This window comes from Ambystoma mexicanum, chromosome 4q, assembly GCF_040938575.1.
Source record: "Ambystoma mexicanum isolate Mex_15411 chromosome 4q, UKY_AmexF1_1, whole genome shotgun sequence".
Lineage (NCBI taxonomy): Eukaryota > Metazoa > Chordata > Amphibia > Caudata > Ambystomatidae > Ambystoma > Ambystoma mexicanum.
The window spans coordinates 445707460-445725134 of NC_090928.1; the positions used below are offsets into that span (position 1 = coordinate 445707460).

Sequence of the window (17675 nt, forward strand, 5' to 3'; positions counted from 1 at the left end):
CCGTTAAGGAACAGGCCCGCAAAGGGAATTTGGTGCTAATTACGGTACCGCAATTTGCGGTACCATAATTAGCTCCTTCCCCATTCCCATTGAGCCCTATGGGGGTCAAAAATGGGAATGGGGAAGTGCCTTGGTGAATGGGGAATTACCGCCCCCGCTCACCTTGGAGTAGAGCGGTAATTCCGCCATCCACCAAGGCGGACACGGTAAAATACCGGCTAATAGCGACATGGTTACCGCATACCGTGTAATGAGGCCCTATGAGGCCCTATGCATTGAATATGAAGGAGCAAGATTCTGCATCCATGTCTTGCCTGGAGTCAACAACAACTGAAAGCGCGTATAAGGTAGTCTTATTTAGCTATTCAGTTCCGGAAATGTTTTATGCATGGAATTTGAGATAATATGATCATATTTACGTATTGTGTCATTCGTTTACACAATGTTTCATTCATTTTTTTTATTGATATCTACCATTGTCTGCCTCACATTGTGTGTGTTCAATTTCAATGTTTTCATCCATACTAAAACAAGTACTGTGTTACAGGGAGATGCTGAAGCTTCGACTACAATTACATCATCCCTCGTAGTTGATCCAGAGCCAGAGGAATGCGTAATGACAGTTCCATCGAATGAAAGAAAGTAGGTCCTAGATCTGATACTATTAGACAGTGAAATTATTATAAACGAGCGGTTTTTGCAAATTGCTTGAGTGCAGCATTTCAATCAGTGTGTTTCGCACAGTCATCTTTGATCGAGTAAACTAGCCATCAATCAGGTGAAATTCGAAATGTATTTCTTGACTAAATGACGTACACGGTGTACGAGTGTATCTGTGTTAGCCATGTGTGCGATGGAATAATTTGATTTCTAATACGAATGACATATTTTTAATGGATACTCTTTTCTAGGGATGTATACAAGATCGGGATATAGAAGAGGAGGCACGTGGATCCGAGTCGGTGGACCAGCTTGATGGTGCAGTCGTTACAGTAAAGAAGAAGAAGAAGGTTTCACAGAAAAGCAAGAAAGATACGGTAATTACAAACAATTTCATTTTTAAACAGTGTTTTGTGCTGGTGCCTTCATAACATGTTTTTTTTAATGTAAATTGTCTAATACTTTATGTTGGATTTACATTGAACATATTTTTCCAACTGGTCTTCTAGTTGCTCGATGGTGTAAGAACTATGCAGACACAGACAGCTACAGAAATCAGAGATGCTGCTTGCCAAACTGATTTCACCATGGAGCAACTATTATTTGAGGCGCAGCGTGTTCAAATCAATAAGCAGACTCAAGATGCTTTTTCTCAATGGCAAGAAAATGAATTTTATTTGACCGGCGAAAGCAAGCAAAGTGTTGTTGGACCATAGCTACAATATGACTGCTCCACCAGATAAAGATGAAACTGAATGTAATGAAGATGCTTTTGAATTAGTTGCAGACCACTTGACACAATCGACACCCGCCAAAATAGGGCCACCCAAAAACCAATCGACATTGATATTTTCTCAGATTCATGTTCAAGTAACAGACGCTGAAATGACAGAGACTGAAGCATCAATACAATCGACCGAGGAACTAGACAAAGATCTCGACTACAGTCCAGTTTGGCTGATATGTCAACCACAGTTCAGTCAGAAACAACATTAATGCAGGATGATAGTCTAATAAAGGAGCCCAAATACATAGCATTCGACAGCAGCTTGATGGAGATTATAATGATGCTGAAATGTGTGCATTCAGTGAGAGGGGAAGTATGTGGGATGCCAATGGTGAATGTGACTTGTGTACCACAAGGCAGTAACCTCAAAATACATGCCACCTGTGAAATGCTCCATGAAAAATGTTCATGGTCCGCTCAACCGATGCTGGGGAAACTTCCAGCTGGGAATCTACTGTATGCAGCTGCTTTACTTTTCAATGGCTCTAGTTTCATTAAGTTGTCCAGTTTCTGTCAATTTGTGGGACTCCATTTCATTTCTAAAACACAGTACTACAAATATCAGCGTCAATATCTATTCCCTGCCATTAGTAAAGCTTGGGAAATTGAACAAATGTCTATTCAAAGTACATTCTCTGAAAAACGGTTCAGGCTAGCTGGCGATGGACAGTGTGACAGGCCCGGATTTTCAGCAAAGTACTGCACATGCCACTTTCAGGACATGGAAACTAAAAGAAAATGTGATTTCGGTGGTCGTGCAGGTGTCCGAATGTGAATCCTCAGTGGCCATGGAGAATAATAAATAATCAAATAACTGGAAGATCTCCAATCGAGGGGAATGCAAATCAACCTCATAGCCACGGTCAGACAGTTTTTAATAGCCAAGACAATGAGAGAGCAGTTTCCAAATATTCACCATCAATTTGATGTATGGCACGTTGCCAAATCAATCAATAAAAAAAATCTCAGCTGCACGCAAAAATAAAGGTTCTGAAAATATTTTACAGTGGTCCAAGTATTTCAGCAACAATCTTTGGTGGAGCTCCAAAACCAGTGATGGGTCTGTGGAAATTCTACTAGAAAAATGGCGGTCACTAATACACCACTGTTCCAACGTTCATAGTTGGACAGAAAACTGACATTTCTACCAATGTGCACATGGCCCTTTGTCGCCGGAGCAGGAACGGAAGAAGAAGTGGTTGATTCCATGTTCACCTCCACACAAAGCCCTTGAGAAGATTGTGTTTGATAAAACTCTATCAAGAGATCTGAATGGACTCACAGAATTCTGTCACATGGGAGATTTGGAGGTGTTCCACAATATGTGGCTAAAGTACAGGCCAACGAGATTGCATTTCGGCATAGACGGGATGAAATATAGGACATTACTAGCGGTATTAACGCATAACCATATTGTGGGCTGTGAACAATCGAGGACTGCAGGAAATTTTGGGATGCTTCGCTACACAATGGCAAAAAATGGGTGGTCAAGCCAATATATGAGGAAATGGAATTAGATTTTGTGAAAGATCTTACTATGACTGTCTTGGAGATACATACTCACGGAATTGCGCGCGATTTTGTTCTGAGGACACATACATTGCCACGAAACATTGCCAACGTGCCCTGCCCACCTAAAGCAGAGCTTGTGGAACTGTTCACTTCCTGGTACAAATGATTACCATCTGTTTTTTTGATCAACAATGTTTCTATGAAGTGTCCAAATAAAGCATCCAATTTGTCTTTTGAAATCTATCCTCTTTGTCAATTTTATTTTCAGCAAGTACAATTTTTACGAATGCCATACAATGTAACGATGTGCTTTCACTCTTTCCAGTTTCGTCGAGCTACTGTGGGACCTTCACTGATCTTTGGAGGGCCAGATGGATAACAGTATGAAAGCAACTTTGTGGTTCTGCAGTTACCTTACCAAACAGTTGACCAAATAGCTGAATAACTACTTGTCCCACAAAAGGGATGAGACCTAGACTAGATAACATACTCGGCACGCAAGAACTACTGACTGTGAGCAAAACAGCACATCAAAGTGGGTTGTTGGTGAGAAATAGAAGCACTCTGACCAATATATTCATGGGCGCATGTGTTGGGGGTCCTTGCTAATGTAAGGAAGGAGTGGTTCGGTTGAGCCCCCGGCCCCCATACATTATACGCAAAAGTAACCTCCTGCTCTTGCACTCGTGGGGGGCGCCTCCTTTGCCCTTCTGCTGCCATGGGGAAGAAGGCCCTGACATAAGCAAAGGTGGGTCTATTGCTAGACACACTTGGACTCCATTTTGCATAGCCTCGAGTCCAACTTTGGACTTGGCCGCATTCTGTCATTGAGAAGTTTCCCCTTCCCCCCTCAGCAGCGCAGTGAACAGTGAGCACTGACACCCCCCCCCCCGCATTTTTCCTCCTGTGTCTGAGCCTCGCAAGTCCCTTTCTCATGGATGCGCTGAGACAAGATGTTGCAAACTAAGAATGTATCTTCATTCTGAGTGAAGGTCACCAGCTTTGAATTTTGGCTTGCAGGCTGAGAAAGCCCACCCATCGCACACAGTATAAGGTTCAATTGTTTTTCGACCTTGAGAGAAAGGGACCATTCTGTAAGGAATTCAATTGAGGGATGGGTGTAAAAACGTCAGATATGATAATGTTCACCATTCAAAAACTGGTCAAAGGAACATGTAATTTCAGTTTATGAAAAATCGTTGATCTGAACGGAGTCTGCGTTACGGTCTGCGTTACGCCAAGAGAATAGAAATGCTGAATATAATGTAAGTTTGACTTTCGCTGATTTTATAGACCAACAAGTCAACTTATCATTAGCCGACCGTTATTGCTGGGTTAGATTGTACTCGTTTGTTCTGTGTGGCATATTGCAATGAAACGCAATGACAACCTTTGTGTGTACTGGTCTTTCTACCGGGCGCATGGGCAGTCCAGCATCGAGATGCATGTAGACCACCACTCGGTTCCCCCAGGTTCAACGCTAATATTTAATTTAAATGCCATCTATGTGTTCCTCGAATTGTAGCGTCATCTTCCGCATTCCATTTCGAGCTGAACAGACTCCATAGCACTATCATCCGAAGCAAATTGTATACTACTTGTCACGTTGTTTTCTCTGTGTTTCCATTGTTTCACGTCTGTGTTCATCGTTAGTTTTAACACAGGGCCAAATTAATGGGTAAAATAATAAATTGTAATAAAGATCGGCTACTGAGACACATTTCTGTTATGTTTTCAAAACAGCTACATCCTGCCTTTCTGCGATTGTCATCGATTCCAGGTTCCAACTGACAGGTTTTTCAACTGGCAGCTGCGGATACACGTCAATAGCTGGATATCAATAACTCTTTTTTGGGACGATCGCCACAGGCCGATATGCCCTTACGCAGTACCAGCGATTAGGAGCAACCTAACATTGTTTACGGTGGCCTAGCGCCAAGTTCATTCACAAGCCTTGCGATTCACGTTGCTTCCAAAGCGCTTCTTTTTCCCAAAAGGAACACTGCGTGACTCACGATAACCATTTGCAGATCGAGACCGAAGAAAGAAATTACCCATTTGATTGAATATGGCAATCGCCGGAGGTTCTCGGAGCGTTTATTGTGAAATAAAAGTATTTTACAAATTGTAGTCTTGCTATTTCCTTTTAAAGTATAGTTTTATATTCTGAATTGTGACGCGCTGTATTGTGAGATGAAGTGTGTTGATTTCTGGGTTCTGCGTCATGTCACGTAGTTGATGACTGGGTGCATTTGGCTATGCTGCCCAGTAACGTCCTGGAGATAGGCGGAGAATATCACTAGGTTTGGTGATGTCAGCCTCAGGGGTGCGGGATATGATTTAGTGCCGCCAGGGCAGTCCACCTTGGCCGATGCGGCAACGGATAAGAATATCACAAGATGGCCACGCCCTGCTGCCTGATTTCGCATGAGGACAAAAGAACAAAACTACGTTAAGGTGCATAAGAAATGTTTGTACGATCGATCAACGTATGCTTAAAAACACACCGGAACAATAATATTTCTGAGCGCACTATTCCTTTAAGATAGAATAATACAATGCTGGAATTAGCCCTTTTGTGTCAGTGGATGAGTTGAGGACTTGTTCAAATCGGTTCAGAGGGCATTGTAAGTTATGTGTCCAGCACTGACTGTCAGGACCCCCTTTAACTGAAGAAACATCAGGGAAGGAATGTTGGGTATTCCAAAGGCATGTTCTAGTTCTGTTTTGTGCATGAAACAACCCGCTTTCGATATTTGGCCTGCTCTAATCAGGCCTGCTTCGTAATACTGTTGGAATCTCAATGGGTTCATGATACATTCCCACAAAACATTGCCAACGTGCCCTGCCCACCTAAAGCAGAGCTCGTGGAACAGTTCACTTCCTGGTACAAATGATTACCATCTGTTTTTTTGATCAACAATGTTTTTATGAAGTGTCCAAATAAAGCATCCAATTTGTCTTATGAAATCTATCCTCTTTGTCAATTTTATTTTCAGCAAGTACAATTTTTACGAATGCCATACAATGTAATGCTGTGCTTTCACACTTCCCAGTTTCGTCGAGCTACTGTGGGACCTTCACTGATCTTTGGAGGGCCAGATGGATAACAGTATGAAAGCAACTTTGTGGTTCTGCAGTTACCTTACCAAACAGTTGACCAAATAGCTGAATAACTACTTGTCCCACAAAAGGGATGAGACCTAGACTAGATAACATACTCGGCACGCAAGAACTACTGACTGTGAGCAAAACAGCGCATCAAAGTGGGTTGTTGGTGAGAAATAGAAGCACTCTGACCAATATATTCATGGGGGCATGTGTTGGGGGTCCTTGCTAATGTAAGGAAGAAGTGGTTCGGTTGAGCCCCCGGCCCCCATACATTATATGCAAAAGTGACATCCTGCTCTTGCACTCGTGGGGGGCGCCTCCTTTGCCCTTCTGCTGCCATGGGGAAGAAGGCCCTGACATAAGCAAAGGTGGGGCTATTGCTAGACACACTTGGACTCCATTTTGCATAGCCTCGAGTCCAACTTTGGACTTGGCCGCATTCTGTCATTGAGAAGTTTCCCCTACCCCCCTCAGCAGTGCCGTGAACAGTGAGCACTGACACCCCCCCCCCGCATTTTTCCTCCTGTGTCTGAGCCTCACAAGTCCCTTTCTCATGGATGCGCTGAGACAAGATGTTGCAAACTAAGAATGTATCTTCATTCTGAGTGAAGGTCACAAGCTTTGAATTTCGGCTTGCGGGCTGAGCAAGCCCACCCATCGCACACAGTATAAGGTTCAATTGTTTTTCGACCTTGAGAGAAAGGGACCATTCCGTAAGGAATTGAATTGAGGGAGGGGTGATATAACGTCAGATAAGGTTCACCATTCAAAAACTGGTCAAAGGAACATGTAATTTCAGTTTATGAAAAATCGTTGATCTGAACAGAGTCTGCATTACGGTCTGCGTTACGCCAAGAGAATAGAAATGCTGAATATAATGTAAGTTTGACTTTCGCCGATTTTACAGACCAGCGAGTCAATTTATCATTAGCCGACCGTTATTGCTGGGTTAGATTGTACTCGTTTGTTCTGTGTGGCATATTGCAATGAAACGCGATGACAACCTTTGTGTGTACTGGTCTTTCTACCGGGCGCATGGGCAGTCCAGCATCGAGATGCATGTAGACCACCACTCGGTTCCCCCAGGTTCAATGCTAATATTTAATTTAAATGCCATCTATGTGTTCCTCGAATTGTAGCGTCATCTTCCGCATTCCATTTCGAGCTGAACAGACTCCATAGCACTATCATCCAACGCAAATTGTATACTACTTTTCACGTTGTTTTCTCTGTGTTTCCATTGTTTCACGTCTGTGTTCATCGTTAGTTTTAACACAGGGCCAAATTAATGGGTAAAATAATAAATTGTAATAAAGATCGGCTACTGAGACACATTTCTGTTATGTTTTCAAAACAGCTACATCCTGCCTTTCTGCGATTGTCATCGATTCCAGATTCCAACTGACAGGTTTTTCAACTGGCAGCTGCGGATACACGTCAATAGCTGGATATCAATAACTCTTCTTTGGGACAATCGCCACAGGCCGATATGCCCTTACGCAGTACCAGCGATTAGGAGCAACCTAACATTGTTTACGGTGGCCTAGCGCCAAGTTGATGCAAAAGCCTTGCAATTCACGTTGCGTCCAAAGCGCTTCTTTTTCCCAAAAGGAACACTGCGTGACTCACAATAACCATTTGCGGATCAAGACCGAAGAAAAAAATTACCCATTTGATTTAATATGGCAATCGCCGGAGGTTCTCGGAGCGTTTATTGTGAAATAAAAGTATTTTACAAATTGTAGTGTTGCTATTTCCTTTTAAAGTATATTTTTATATTCTGAATTGTGACGCGCTGTATTGTGAGATGATGTGTGTTGATTTCTGGGTTCTGCGTCACGTCACGTAGGTGATGACTGGATGCATTTGGCTATGCTGCCCAGTAACGTCCTGGAGATAGGCGGAGAATATCACTAGGTTTGGTGATGTCAGCCTCAGGGGTGCGGGATATGATTAAGTGCCGCCAGGGCAGTCCACCTTGGCCGATGCGGTAACGGATAAGAATATCACAAGATGGCCACGCCCTGCTGCCTGATTTCGCATGAGTACAAAAGAACAAAACTACGTTAAGGTGCATAGGAAATGTTTGTACAATCGATCAACGTATGCTTAAAAACACACCGGAACAATAATATTTCTGAGCGCACTATTCCTTTAAGAAAGAATAATACAATGCTGGAATTAGCCCTTTTGTGTCAGTGGATGAGTTGAGGACTTGTTCAAATCGGTTCAGAGGGCATTGTAAGTTATGTGTCCAGCACTGACTGTCAGGACCCCCTTTAACTGAAGAAACATCAGGGATGGAATGTTGGGTATTCCAAGGGCATTTTCTAGTTCTGTTTTGTGCATGAAACAACCCGCTTTCTATATTTAGCCTGCTCTAATCAGGCCTGCTTCGTAATACGGTTGGAATCTCAATGGGTTCATGATTTTGTCCCTAATAGGGTGGGCCCATATGCAACTGAGGGGGTTTGGCCAAGATGTGACACCCTTCATTTCGCTAGAGCGTTTCCAAAGATGCCAGAGTACTGAAAACACAGGGTGCAATCGTATGTTGTTTGGTAAACCCCTGTTTGGGACCCATAACCATTCCCCCAAAGTGACCTGTGCGAAAATGTGATTCTCCATGGCAACCGACTGCTTCGGTTCATTTTCCTGTGTGTGATCCACCAGGACCCGAAGCTGGGCTGTTCTGTAATATTCGTACAGGTCTGGGAAGCCTGCAACATCCTTCACGTTGGGTAAAATTTAAGTGCCATGTGCGATCCAGGGTGTCTTCCCCGCCCACAAAAGAGAAGGGTTCTTTTTATTTAATTATGGAGGGAAGCTGGAAAAATCAGGGGCAGTGCCTGAAACAGGAATAGTAGTCTGAGAAAGAGATTCATTTTTATTGCGATAAGATGTGCTACCCATGATAACATGATCTTTGAACAGTTCTGGAAGTCTTTTTTAATTGTGTGCCAAAGGGCGGGTAATTGACCCCCAATATATCCACATGTTTCTAGGTAATGTTTACACCAAGGTATTTAATACCATCGGCCAGAATCTGGATGTCTTAGTTAGTTAGGGTTTCAGCAATGTAGGGGGTAATATCCATTAACAATAGCGCTATTTTCTTTGTTATGTTAATTTTAAACCTGTATAGGTTCCCATATTCCCCCATAGCCACAAGGAGAGTAGCGGCTGACAAGCCTGGGTGCGTGATGTGCGCTATTATGTCATCGGTTTATAAGGCCAGTTTGCATTCTGTTGCTCCCACCCTTATTTCCTTTATCTGCTCTTCAGCACGTATGGAAACCGCCAGCGGTTCCAACGTTAGGGCAAAAATTAGCAGGGATAAAGGGCATTCATGGCAGGTCCCGCAGGTTATTGGAAATTCAGGGGAGGCTACTCCGTTAACTATGACGTTGTCCCTTGTGTTTTGGTGCAGTGCCATATCTCCTGTGAGCCATCTGACACTGAGGACTGCTTTCCTTCAGGTTTGTTCCATAAATTTCCATTCGACCCTGTCGAAGGCCTTTTCGGCATCAACTGACAGCAGAATAGGGTTGTTTGTCATGCTCAGCAATGGTACTTAGGGTCTTGCAGATATTGTTTGCCCCCTGTCTGCCTCTGATGAAGCCCACCTGGTCATTATGAATGGGTTTCGGAAGAACTATATTTAGCCTTTCGGCCAAGACACTGGCGTATATTTTGGCACCAACGTTATGGGTCCACAGGACCCGCAGTTTAGTGCATCTCTTCCCTCCTTTGGGAGAACGATTATCCGTGCCTGTGTGAACAAGTCCAGAGCCCTCCCACTGCCTAATATACTATTAAACAGCTTTGCCAGAAACAAAACCAATAAGGGGCCATGCCTTTTGTAGAAGGCTAGTGTGTATCCATCTGGCCCAGGTGCCGAGTCCGCTCTTAGTTTAAAAATGGCTTTGAGGATTTTTATGCGAGACTCAAGAGTTGCTCTATCCTCTGAATTTAGTGTAGGGAGTGAGAGCCTATCGAGGTAGTCTAAGGTTTCATTTTCAACACCTACGCACTCTGCAGTATACAGTTGGGTATAGTACTCACCGAAGTGCTGTGCGATGTCCTCGGGTTTGTTATGTATCATTCGCCTTTCATCTCTGATTTTGTAGACAGCTCTTTGGCCCCTACAAAGGGCTGGTAGCATAGTGTGGGCTTTGCCCCACTTTTAGTAGTATTTTTGTTTGATATAATGCAATTGTGCGCTTGCCTTCCCCTTCCAGATATCCCCAAGTTCCTTTCTTAGTTCCCTAATTTCCGTTAAGTGCTCCTCTGAGCCCTGCTCTGTTCCCTTAATTGCCCTTTCCTTGCTCCTGATCTTTAGTGTTAGGTTAGACTCATGTAACATTCTCTCCCTTTTTTTTGCACAGCCCTCAGAAATCAAGAGGCCACGGAAGGTGGCCTTGACTGCTTATATTAATATTTATATTCTCATCTTCACATCTCAAAATGCCAGCTCCAGATTCAGAACTCCATGATAGACAATTACCTTTGTTTGAATATCCTAATATCAAAATCATATATTTTGGTAACTCAATTCCTGCAGCTCTTTCTCTCACTTGGTCTCCAGAGGACACTCCCTAGTCCTGTCTCTTCACCCAAAAATGGGACAGTCTTCTTGAACAGTCATCTGTTCATTTCACCTACAATCCATGAACTCACAAAGAAATATCATCTACAGCTGCATGTTCTGAGACACATACTTGCACTCAGCAACATGTCCTAAAAGGTGCAGGTCGATTCTGCATTGGTTCTCTCATGTCTTGGCTACTGTAACAGTCTCCTGTTGGAGCTTCTTAACAACCTAACTCATCCTGGCCCTCAAAACGAGAGAGCACATGACACTAGCCCTCCTTTCCCTCCCCTCTTCAATTGGGTGCTCAAAGACTTTTTTTAAATCTTCAACCTCATTCACCAACTCTACTGGCATAGGGGCCCATTGTATTTGAAGCAGAAAGTAAAGCAATACCTCCAGACAGACATTTGAGTTCCTCATGTTCTAAAACATCAGTGGTTGCTCTATTTAGGAAAAAGAGACTTGGTGGCAGAAACTGTGGAACCAAAGGATACTTCCTTTGGAACCGTTTACCAGCTGCCATCAGAGAATTGAATAACTACCTGCACTTCTGAGAACATTTCAAGACCTTCCTCTTCAAAACATTTGGACATGACTAGTGAATATAAATATTAATGGAGTAACTCTCCCACCCCTGCTCCTCTTTCAGTTTGCTTACCATCTAGCTTTTTCCTTTATTTTTTTGCTTACATTGGTATTATACTTTGAGGACCATTTAATGACGCTAATTTCACTGATGCACTTACGATTTGGTATCCTGATGTTTTTTTCATTATGTTCTTATGGTAACGTCTACGCACTCATTTTCTATGCTCTTCTCCCCTTCCCTTGTATTTTACCAATTTGAATGCTCCTTGAGCCTGTGAAAGATAAGATTTCCCGATCGCTCTTCCCTTAGCTCCGCGGGCGCTATGATAAGGCCTTGCACATGATTGGCAACTTATAAAAAACAATAAAATAGATAAATACAATCTCCTGCTCAGAAATGTGTAGGGGAAATGTCCTCCGCTAGCCCCCCAATTCAGAAAAGTGGTAGAGGTTAAAGGCCCCGTATTGCATCTGGTTCCTACACATCTACCTCAATGTCATTTGGGTAGATGAGGAAAGGAGTGTATGAATTTAGAATAGATGCACTGTTGATATGGATAGGCTCCATGCTGTGATCAAATGTAATTCACAATAGTTGGGTGCCTCACTGGTGATCTTTCACAAACACCCTTTAGCTGAACCTAGTCTTCAATGCCATGGTTGGGCTGCAATGTTGTTCCAATGTTTAAAAACAAGCACTGGCAAAGTCAATAGCTCTGCCTTTGTAAATGGCTAAGATGTTTGTTGTAAACAAGCACATACAGTACAGCATATGTGTGCATTCTTTATTTGCAGAGTGTTACCTATTAGCTTTTCCAATACTTGTCTTATAAATGTTTCTGTTGACTTTTGCCTTGGTTTGGTGTTTAGTCCTCAAAGTGTGTGCACTAAAATGCTTGGACAAAGAACCGTCACCACCTTTGAAATTATAACAACTTGTACTACAGTTAATGAAGTTGTTATGACACATTAAATATTTACATTGTGCACTCCATTACCTCATTCATCTTCATGAGCATTTACCAGTCCAAAGCATATCTAAGATCCACTAAGGCAAAGACAGCCCATACAGGTAAACATATAGGAACAGTTTTAAGCAGTATCTGAAAGTCCTGGATGTCCAGTGCTTACCTGAAGCTCAACCCCTCCAAGACTGATGCTGACTAAAAACACTGAACACCCTGAGAGCCAGACCTGGCTCTCTGCTATGACCCTTGAGGAATTCACACCCCAGCTAGCCACCTGTGCCAAGTCCCTTGGATTCAACATCGACAGACGCCTCGCGTTCAAACAGCACATAACAATTAAGACACAAACTGCCTGGTACCAATATTCTCTCCTGCGGCAAATCAAGCCCTTCATCCAGGAAAGCAACTTCAGAACCCCTGCCCAAGCCTTGGTCCTCTCCCACTTGGATGGTGGCAATGCCTTTTTGGAAGGCTTTCTGGCGACTACCCTGACATCCCTGAAATGTGTCCTGCATACTGCAGCAAGACTCATTAAAGGACTCTGTAATTCGACCACATCACCCTGACCCTCATCAAACTGCACTGGCTCCCACTGCAATCATGTATCATCTTCAAATCCTCTTGCATCATCTACAAGGCTGCCACCCCGAAGTCCCCAAGCTACCTCACTGAGGATCTCAGCGATCCATCAGAAGTAAGAAAATGTGTAGACTTCAGCTACGACGGTGCAGGAAGGAAAGCACTAGAAGACAGGCCTTCTTTGTCTATGCTCCAAGACTCTCCCCATCAACATCAGACTTGCCCCATCAGTTCTACCATTCAGGAAAGAGCTCAAGACCCTCCACTTAAGGAATGGCCCCTCCTTAACACCCAGGTCCACACACACACTGCACTCCTCACCCTACCTGAGACTCTGTGATCTGTTCTCCGCTGTCTCCGTCTCTGGTTGCTTGTAGATCCCTTCTTTCCAACCCTTGCCTCCCCTGTTAACTCCCCTCTCCTTTTTGCTCTGCTTCCCTCACTTTGTTCTTCCCCCTATGATTCTAAAGAGCTCCATTGCGTCCTGAAGCTAGGTCTGCACTCAATACATACCCTAATAATAAAAATAATTTTAAAAGCCACATATCTGGGCAGGTAATTGATTTCCACACTCAGTTACTTGCAGAGATTCTGCATTCAAGACAACAGGGTGTCGTCGGACTGCAGCATTCTTTGAGGCACATATGGTAGGGTTTTGTTACTCACATTGTTATGGGTAGACCGGGCTAAGATTCCAAAATGTATCCTGGACATCACTGAAAGCCATTAACAAGTTCTCAGTGCAGCAGAGACAATGCCCTCATTACACGGATGGCGGTAAGGGTTTACCGGTACCGGTATTTTACCGGTACCAGTAAATCCTTACCGCCTTACTACGAGGTCCCTTTGCGGGTTGGAGAATTTAACGCCTGCTTTTTGCAGGCATTAAAAACTAACCCGCAAAGGGACCAGGGAGCTAATTACGGTACCGCAATTTGCGGTACTGTAATTAGCGCCTTCCCCATTCTCATAGAGCCCTATGGGGCAAAAATGGGAATGGGGAAGGGCAATGGTGGAAGGGGGAATTACCGCCCCGCCAACCTTGGAATAGGGCGGTAATTCCCCTTTCCACCAAGGCGGTGCCAGTATTTTACCAGCATGAACCAGCAGCTGATAGCGCCATGGTTCACCGCCATCCGTGTTATGAGGCCCAATATGTTTTACCTGATCAAAAAATTACCCGACCAGCTAGGTTAAAAACCTTCCATATTGGACCCCCTTTTCAAGCTGTCTAAACACTGGCTGTATCATGCACAGCTAAAGCCAAGATACACTGCATTGTATTCACAATTGTAATAGCAGTGGTAAATGTTAACTTGTAAGACAGCTCAGTGTATTGAGTGTGCGCTGCTGTGATCGGCAGGTTCAAATCCCAGCAAGGCCACCTGAGCCTTTGATCCTTCCGAGATCAATAAATGATTACCAACGTTAGTTGGTTGATAATTGTATGTAAATATGTTCTACGTACAGCGCTTTGGCGAAAGCGCCATATAAATAACGAATTGTTACCATTACAAGACATGGCCTTAGGAATCACCCTTTCAAGTTTTTAGGTGATATTTAAATTGTCCTCACATTTAATTTTTACAGAGAAGTTTGAAAAGAAAAACAATGTCGTCTGTGTATTTGCATACCAAGTGTGGAAGGTTGCCTTGCTTTACAGGGTTGGCGTGCTGCGTGTGGACAGGCAGGTAGGGATGTGTAGGTTCCACATAAGCTTTGGGGACTGGATTAGAAAATCTTGGTGTGCTTCCAGAATCAGCAGCCTGTGAAAGAGAAACATGTGCGTTATCATGTGATGCTATAATTGCAATCATGCATTAATATGGATATGCGTAAAGGTAATATATGTTTCTGAATATATGGAAGTGCAGTTGCTGCATAAGAATTAGAAAGGTGGAACGAGTGGAACGCTCCATACCATCTGCCTTGGAGAAATTCAGAAAAAGATGTTGCATAGTTTACTTTTGAATCTGCATCATCAACCGAATTGATTGATTGATTGATTGACTTCTGTCTATAATGTGTTTGTATGGTTGGAATCATGTAGTTTTACTGTCGCCTGCGTGTCAAAGACAATTTCACAGATGGCCCCATTTGAAAATTAAATTGCACAGATAAGGTGTTACAAATACAATCACAACATAAGAATCTTTAATGTCGACAGTGACAGGTATCTTGTAATTGATTCAAAACAACATGAGCATATCAATTATGTAAACAAGGTTGTATAGAAAATCATGACCTCTCAGTATATGCAAAACATATATAAATGAAATACAGAACATATATACTCTTACACAATACAGCACACCCACACATGAAATAGATTTATTTTCTAACGTGCAGAACAAATGTAAGGTATAAAAGGTCCACATTTTGCCATTACCACGTTTGTTGTGCCTTGAAAACCTTTTAAGGTGCTTTGGGATTCCGGTTTGAGTGCTATAGTTCAACTGAAACCGTGGGTTTCTCGCAGGTTTCAGCATGTCTAATTTTATTAACCACCCTGTAGTGGCCGGAAAGACGACAGGACACTGATGGTACTGGGCGAGGTGTTTATTTCTGCACCTCCATGGACTTGTACAACTGAGGAATATATATTGTCCAGGGTGGGGAGCACAGTACTCACAACAAATGCATCCCACTTCAGGCAGTGGCTTTACTGCATGCAGAGGGTGTTCAGTTTAGTTTAGGTTATTTATTTATATTGCACGCTTGGCCCGAGGCATCTGGGTGCATTACTTACAAGGTTAAGTTTACAATACAACGTATTTCTTACATATTACAGATGATACATTTGTTGCAGTAGAAGTGCAGGGACTCATGAATACACTAGGCTGCGATACAGATCATAGACAGACAAGCATTATGAGCGGGATGCCGCTGTGTCCTGCTCAGAGAGACATTTTTTAGTTGTGCGTTTGAAGGCAGGGAAGGAAGGCTCCTCTTTTAGTTGGATCGGGAGGGTGTTCCAGAGTTTGGCAGCGAGGACAGGGAAGCTAGTTCCTCCTGTTGTTTGTAGTTTGAACCTAGGGATGGACAACGAGTAAGCATGGATCTCAGTGGACGAAGGGCAGTGTGTATGGTAAAGCGGTTGGCCAGGTATTCGGGAGCCAGGTTAGCTTGACACTTGTGGGTGGGTGATCATGAGTGTTTTCAGTGAGATTCTGTGGGTGACCGATAGCCAATGAAGGCTCTGTCTAGTGTCTGAGATATGTAATTTCCTAGGGAAGTTAATACCATCCCTGATGGCATTGTTCTGGGTAACCTGAAGTATGTTTATGTTTCTTTGGCTAGTCCCAAGGTAAAGCGCATAACAATAGTCGATCTTTGACAAGATGAGTGTTCTGGCCAGGATGATACAGTTATTAGTTGTCAGAAAGGGTCTGCATGCTGTTATCAGCTTACATGTGTAGGCTGCTGCAGACGCCACTAGGTTAGTTTGTCGATGAAGTGATAGGGTGGAATCTAGATAGATACTGAGGGTTTTAGTATCATTGGCCACCTTAATGGTGTTCCCATCAATGATAAATGATTGGAATACTGTGTCAAGTGTATTTAAGCTAGTCTGTGAGCCTAGGATAAGTAACTCAGTCTTATCATCATTTGGGCAGAGCCCGTGATGCGTGATGCGCCCTCCAGACTTGAATGACTGTAGACATCATTAACCGTATTTGAGTCGGTTACATAGTCGCCAGTGATAAGGATCAGTATCTGGGTGTCATCTGCGTCATTCGTGTAGGTGACACCCACAGAGTCCAGAATATCAAAGAGCGGCTTTGTAAATACATTGTATAATGTAGGGGAAACACATGACCCTTGCGGGACACCGCAACTGACTGGAGAGGGCTCGGCAGAAGCAGATGGGGAGAAAACCCTCATAATTCTGTTCGCCAGGAAGGATCTAAAGTGGGCAGCAATTTTGAGGTGATGGCAAAGAAATTGGTGGTTGACCAAATCAAAAGCTGCTGAGAGATCAAGCAGAAGGAGGAGTGCCAGTTTGCCCTTGTCTTTTAGGTCCTCAATTTGCGTTTTTAAGTCGATCAAAGCAGTTTCCGTCCCGTGTCTTGGTCGGAAGACTGATTGACAGAGACCCAGGAGTTTATTATCTAGGTGCTGATGGTTTATTAGCAAAGGAATTAACTAGTAGGTCTGGTAGCAGAATACCTGTTGTTATTGATTTCCGTTTGTAAGGTAGATATTTTGTTAGGAGTGCTTTTTGAATATTGTTACACCATTGGGCATCAGTGTTGCACTTGTTGGTTGGGGCATGGGCGTTTTTAGCTCTTTTAGAATTTTAAAGAGCTCTTTGGTGTTGGATTGAGCTTGCAAGATGCGTTTGTTATAGACCTCTCTTTTAGCTGAGAGAATTGCCTCTTTGTAAATGGATGAAGCAATGATCAAGGTGGTTTTGTTGGTTTCAGTTGGGAGTCCTTTCCAGTGTGCCTCAGCATTTCTTTTAGTTTCACGTAGGGTCGTAGATGGGGTGTAAACCAGGAGTTGAGGTGCGCTTGGGGTTTTCGGTTTGAGTAATTTGAGCAGGGCGATGGCGTCCAATGCTTTTAGTATAGATAGGTTGTAAATGTCTACTAGGCCTGTGGGGTGTTTTTAAGAACGCGGAGGATGTTAGGGAGCAGTTTTTCCTTTGTTATGTCCTTCTTATTACGGTTAGGTATAGCTGGTGCAATGTTAGGTTTCTGGCTAGAGGTGTTGGCTTTGAAAGCAAAGGTAATCTTGCAGTGGTCGGACCAAATACAAGGTGACACAGTTACTTGACCGATAGTAGGTCGGTAAGCCAGTGAAGGGTTCTCCCTTTGTTGTGTGTGGGTTCTTGGATATGGTGGGTGAAACCTAGGTCAGTTAATGAGTTAGC

At 43.3% G+C, this 17675-nt stretch overlaps 1 protein-coding gene across 1 annotated transcript in view; it reads right to left on the bottom strand.

Annotated features, from left to right (window-relative positions):
- Positions 1–17675, bottom strand: part of LOC138467255 (uncharacterized) — a 1232016-nt gene that overhangs the window by 992012 nt on the left and 222329 nt on the right. The window contains exon 3 of the mRNA XM_069607273.1: positions 14434–14565. Coding sequence (XP_069463374.1) covers positions 14434–14565 — 132 coding nt within the window. The remainder of the gene's footprint in view (positions 1–14433; positions 14566–17675) is intronic.